At 37.6% G+C, this 6,007-nt stretch overlaps 1 protein-coding gene across 1 annotated transcript; it reads left to right on the forward strand.

Moving 5' to 3' along the window:
• Window positions 1-568: 568 nt before the first annotated feature.
• LOC107479560 (AUGMIN subunit 8) lies at window positions 569-5,653 on the forward strand. Its single transcript, XM_016099687.3, has 7 exons — window positions 569-859; window positions 957-2,453; window positions 2,551-2,670; window positions 3,171-3,287; window positions 3,384-3,473; window positions 3,774-3,881; window positions 5,286-5,653. The coding sequence occupies exons 2-7, from the start codon at window positions 1,110-1,112 to the stop codon at window positions 5,349-5,351; spliced, it is 1,845 nt and encodes a 614-aa protein (XP_015955173.1). The 5' UTR covers window positions 569-859; window positions 957-1,109; the 3' UTR covers window positions 5,352-5,653.
• The last annotated feature ends 354 nt before the right edge of the window (window positions 5,654-6,007 follow it).

Consider the following 6,007-nt stretch of genomic DNA (forward strand, 5'->3'; position numbering starts at 1 on the left):
TACAGGATTTGGATGGGAGGCCACTTTCTTTCCTCTATTAAGTTTTCGAACCACTGCAGCAGCATCTACTTCCACGACCACTTTCCTGAAACCCATCGTCCATGCAAGCTCTAATCCCTTTACCACTCCCTATAGTTCTGCTGTGAACGCCGTCGCTTCTCCAGTTCGATGCGAAAAATCCGCAATCCACCTTCCTTCATTATTTCTCAGAATACCACTGCAACCACTTTTGTCTGGGTTCTTCTGTGCAGCCCCATCTGTGTTCAACTTCACCCATCCCTCTGGAGGCGACTTCCACTTGACATGCTTCTCTATTCTCCTTCCTATGCGACCGACCTTGTAAGACCTCTCCGTGGCTTCTTTAATTTCAGTCACTTATTTGATGATTTCTGTTTGTGAATTGGGTGGTCTCTTGTAGTTTTGTTCATGAATTTCTCTTGAATTTCTCTTGTAGCTTTTTTTCTGACCTCAAATTGTTATTAGAAGAAGATTGTAAGAGAGATAGCATAAACATGCAACACGTTTTTTTTTTTTTTGGGCTTAGGCCCCAATGAAATACCCACATCTATCCCTCATCTTACATCCTCTAACTCTCCGCAGTCCGCAGTATCCCCATTTTCCCCTGGAATTTGAAATTTTGAATCCTTTCTAATATTTGTTTTCAGTTGATCCCATAAACATAATTACATAACCCACTGCCATCTAATCTAATGTTAATAAAACGTTAAATGCACGTCAGGACAGTTTCCGGGAGTTTCTCTCACCAGTTACTCCAAATGCCGTTCTTGCGTTTATTGAGTGTGAATGTGAATGTGATTGTAAAATTACTTCACAAACATATCCGACTCTCTGTAAAGACGTGGGTTACGTGTTTGTTTGTTTGATTCCTTTTCCTTTTCTTTTCTTACAACTCTGCTGCATCACTTTTTATTTTTTATTTATTTTTTCGGTGGCAGATTTACTGAACAGAAAAGGATCTGCTTTCTGGATAATTCCGTGCCGTTGAATTGTGTTCCGTTGAACGGGAGAAACATGATTGGCAAGGCTGACGAATCTGGTTCACCTTCTTGAAAGACTTAAATCAATGTGGTCTGATTGGGACAGAGTGGATGGATGTATGTGAATCAGAGCAAGGCTCAGGGAAACACAAATCTGTGCAGACCCCGAGAGCAGCTCCCTTTGTTCTGGCAGAAAAGAACAATGCACCCACCACTCGGCGCTCTAGAACAAAACAAGTTAGCTCTCGGTACAAGTCTCCTGTTCCGGCTAACCCAACAGAATTTACATCTCTACATAAGTCGCCCACTCCGGTCGCCACAAGAGAAGTTAGTTCCCGGTATAGGTCACCTTCTCCGGCTCCCCTTTCTCGAAGATTCCCTTCACCAAATCCCACAAGGACAGCATTACCATCATCGTCTTCATCGTCATCATCATTACAAAAGAGAGCTCAATCGTCAGAGAGAAGGAGGCCTTCGACTCCTCCTTCACCGCCGCCACCAAGGCCTTCCACGCCGGTCCGTGACTCATCCTTAGATGTCAAGTTATCATCCGGAAGGGCGGCGGCAGGTGGCCGTTTGCCAGAAAGTCTATGGCCTTCTACAATGCGGAGCCTCAGCGTTTCTTTCAATTCAGACTCCATTTCCAGTCCTGTTAGCAAGAAGTCAAAGCCAGTAACCTCCCTTCGTCCGACATCAAATGTGGCACACAAGCAGGCTGAAACTCTTCCCTTAATAAGGAAGCCTACACCAGAAAGAAAGAGGAGTCCTCTAAAAGGGAAAGATATCTCTAATCAGTCTGAGAATTCGAAGCCAGTGGAGATTTTGCCTTCTAAATTCATAGATCAGCATCGGTGGCCTAGTAGGATTGGCGGGAAGGTATCTTCTAGTGCCCTAAACAGGAGTGTTGATCTTGCTGTTTCTAGAAGTTTCGACACTCCAGCGCCTGCAACTGTTTTATCTTCACTAAAGAGATATTCTAGTGATGCTATTACTCTGTTTTCGCGTGTTGGAAGTGGTAATGTAAGTGGTGAGGTGTTAAGGTCACAGAAATCTCTACCTCTTACTCCGTCAGGTAAAGCAGGACCGGGGTTTACTGGAGTCAGATCTCAGTCCTTATCAGTTCCTGGATCACACTCGCATCCTGCGTTGCCTAGTAGGACCTCGGCTTTATCATGTTCGGGGACAAGAGGAATCAGTCCGTCTAGATCAAGACCATCAACTCCTCCTCCTAGAGGGGTTAGTCCATCTCGAATAAGGTCGTCTGGTTCATCCGTTCAATCCAGCAATTCCAATTCAGTGCTTAGCTTCATTGCTGATTTTAGAAAAGGGAACAAGGGTGCAGCCAACGTAGAAGATGCTCACCAATTACGGCTTCTATACAACAGATACTTGCAATGGAGATTTACCAATGCAAGAGCCGAGGCTGCACTTTACATCCAAAATGCAATTGTAGAGGTGTTACCTACTATCTTTAACAAACTTGGTAGCATACTCTTTTTGAAGTAATTCTACTGCTATGGACATGACTGCATACTCTTTTTCATTGGTGCAGAGAACACTGTATGATGTATGGAGAACTACTCTCTCACTGTTGGAGTCTGTTATCAGGAACAGGATTGATCTTCAGCAGCGGAAGCTTGAGCTTAAGCTGAATTCTATTTTGAATGATGAAGTAATGATTTTTTCTTGACAGATGTTGTTGGTTTAACAAATTGAATAAAAAAAATAATTGCAACAAAAAATTCTGCTCTTTTTTTTTTTTAATTTACTTTTTTCAACTTGGAGCATATATAAGGTACATGGTTAGAAGAATTTTGGTTTTGGAGGGGGCTAAGATTTTGGTAGTACAATGTTGATGGTTTTCGATTTTCCTTGCTAGAAATGTGAAATGTTATCGTCTTTCGTCTTTCCTTATTTGATTAAGGATAAAGTACTATTTTGGTCTCCAGCACTTGAGCCAAATTCTAAATTCTAATTTGGTCCCTAACATTTTAAATATCCTATTTCTACATATTGAGGACTAATATAGGACATTTGAAACGTTGGGAACCGAATTAGAATTTGACCCAATTGTTGGGGATCAAAATAATACTTTTACACTTTGATTAAATTGAAGTTCCTACATTTTGAGACACACCTTCAAATCTTGGCCTTTTAAAATGACTGAGGCAGATGACCTTCCTTGATGATTGGGCTGTATTTGAAAGAGATCACGGCGACACTTTATCTGGTGCTGTACAAGATTTTAAGGCAAGCACTCTTTGTCTACCGGTAGCTGGAGGAGCAAAGGTATGTATGATGGCATGCTCTTGTTTTCATTTGATTATGAATGACCTCTATGAGGAGATAGGCACCGACTTTATTACTATGGTTTCTGTTTTACAGGTCGATATAGAGCATTTGAAAGCTGCTATCGGTCAAGCTGTTGATGTTATGCAAGCAATGGGATCTACAATCTGCTCATCACTTTTACGGGTGAGTTAATTGTTCCATGAGTTCTATTGGACTGGTACAGATATCAACATCAATGTTCAGATTTCTGACAATATGTTTTATCATCAATTTATGTTCTATTTTGTAGGCCGAATTGCATTTGCTATCTTTATTTTTCTGTTTTTTTCATTGTTCTTTTTATCTTTTATTCTTCCAATTTCCCAATATATAATTTAAAATCTGTAATCAGTATTAAAGGACCTTACTACAAATTTATTTATCTCTGTCCTATAAAATGGTCTAGTCTAGTTGCTGAGACCACGTTACTTTTGTGTGTGATAGGTGGAGGGCATGAATAATTTAATTTCCGAGGTTGCAATTGTAGCAGCCAAGGAGAAAGCTTTGCTTGATGAGTGTGAATTACTACTGGCTTCAGTAGCAGCTATTCAGGTGAGAGTTATGATTCATTGTCATAGAACATGAATTGTGTACAACGAATCTCTCATCGAAGGTTTCGTTGCTCTTAACAACTATTTGTCTCTTTTCTTCATTGGGTGCTTAGCTATTTATCTAAATACCTTTTTTTTTGTGTATGATTATGGGTTGTTTTTTTGGTTAAGGATAGCGACACTGGGATTATCAAAACTTAAATGTCATTATGTGAAACTGCTTCTGAGCATCAGAATTTTTTCTGGTGTTTTTGTTGAAATTTCGCAAGATATAAATTGAATTTGTGGAAGTTTAGGAGAAAGTACTGCACATATGGTTTAGTGTTGTCAAAATTCAAAATACAATGTTAGTTCTTTTATTCTTTTAAGTAGCTTATATGATATTGCTAGTATATCATTTCATTTCACTCTAAAATCAATGGCTGCACAGTTATCATCTGTAACATAATATCTTACTACAACAATAACAAATCCTTGTTTCATTAGGTGTGGTCGGCTACATGGATCAAATGATGTCATTGAGCTCTATAATGTATCATATCTATAAAGAGATCGTTTACATGTAAATCTTGTTTGACCACTTCATGAATGGTCTTCCTAGGTTTTTCTTTGCCTTTCACCTCTTATTCATCTTCCATTTCATCCACCTTCCTAACTGAGTGTTCTATCGGTCTTTTTTCTCATATGTCAAAACCACCTGAGACGCGATTCTACCATCTTTTTCATAATACGTCCTACTCCAAAACTCTCTCTCTCTCTCTCTCTCTCTCTCTCTCTCTCTCTCTCTCTCGTATATCTTCGTTATTTATTTTATCCAATCGCGTATGACCACTCATCTATCTCAACATCTTTATCTCTACTACACTTAACTTATGCTCGTGTTCCTCTTTGGCTGTTCAACATTTTGTCCGGCCTTGGGACCGGTTATGTACTGCAGATGTAGGATAAGCGGAGTTAACATAATATCTTACTATGGAAACATTATTCCTATAGATTATAAACCTTTTTTATTCATGATGTTTAGTTGAAAATTCACAGAAGCGTGATGTGTTCTTCAAGTTTGACTCCAAATGTTTGCTGTTAAGAATTTGTTATGGTTCCCATTTGACATTTGACATTGGATAAAGTTTATAAGGATAATAAAGTGCATACAGAAGCTGGTTATTCTATATTCATTTCTGTTTTGGAATCTTATGTAATATCTTATTAGTTTCGTATTGAGCAAATGGGTACTAGATTATGATACTTAAGAGATACACATCTTTGCGTTCTTTGAACCATATTTATCACACTTAAGGAAATATACATCTTTACCGTTCTTAGTTTTCAATTGACTGTTAATGATGCTTGCGCCACAACGATCATTGTACATATGTTTGTTTCTAATTATTTTTGGCAAAAGCAGGTAGAAGAAAGTAGTGTCCGAACGCATCTCATGCAGATCAAGCTAGCTTTGGGGATGAGCAAATAGCGGATTTCGAAAGCAAGTGGTCCATTTCAGAACTTTAAACTCAGCAAAACTACTAAGCTAACTTGTTTCTTGAGGTTTCAGACAAAAGCATTTTAATGTCTTCCAGGTTCTTCGCCGTTGTAAATTTTCAAATATTCCTTTTTTTTTTAAAAAGAAAATTTATTTTCTATCCCACCTAATTATATTGGAATTGATATTGTTTGATTACATATTATTGCTTCTTCTTCCTAAATACTAGTGGGTGGGAGCTTCCTCTTGTAATTTTTATTAAAAAAAGGAAATGTAAAAAAAATATTGATACACGTCCGATTTTTCATTTTGCTTATGTTGCAAGTGGAGAATAAGTAGATAACTCCAAAGTAATCAGTGAGAAGTGAGAACCGTACTTGAAAGGGGAAAGGATTTGTTAGTCTCACGAGTGTTGGGGACACTTTTTTTTTAAATTTTTTAAGAGTAATAAAACAAGTATATTTTTAAAAAAAAATTTTGTGGACTTGTTTTTTGTTGTAAAATAAATAAAAGATATATAAAATAAAGATGTATAAATAGAAGACTCTATTATTAATATAATTAGCTCAATAATATTTATATATATATAATAATATTATATGTTGTATTGTGTATATATATACAAAGATAAGAAAAAGTATTAAAAA

The sequence above is a fragment of the Arachis duranensis genome, chromosome 3 (assembly GCF_000817695.3).
Source record: "Arachis duranensis cultivar V14167 chromosome 3, aradu.V14167.gnm2.J7QH, whole genome shotgun sequence".
Classification (NCBI taxonomy): Eukaryota; Viridiplantae; Streptophyta; class Magnoliopsida; order Fabales; family Fabaceae; genus Arachis; species Arachis duranensis.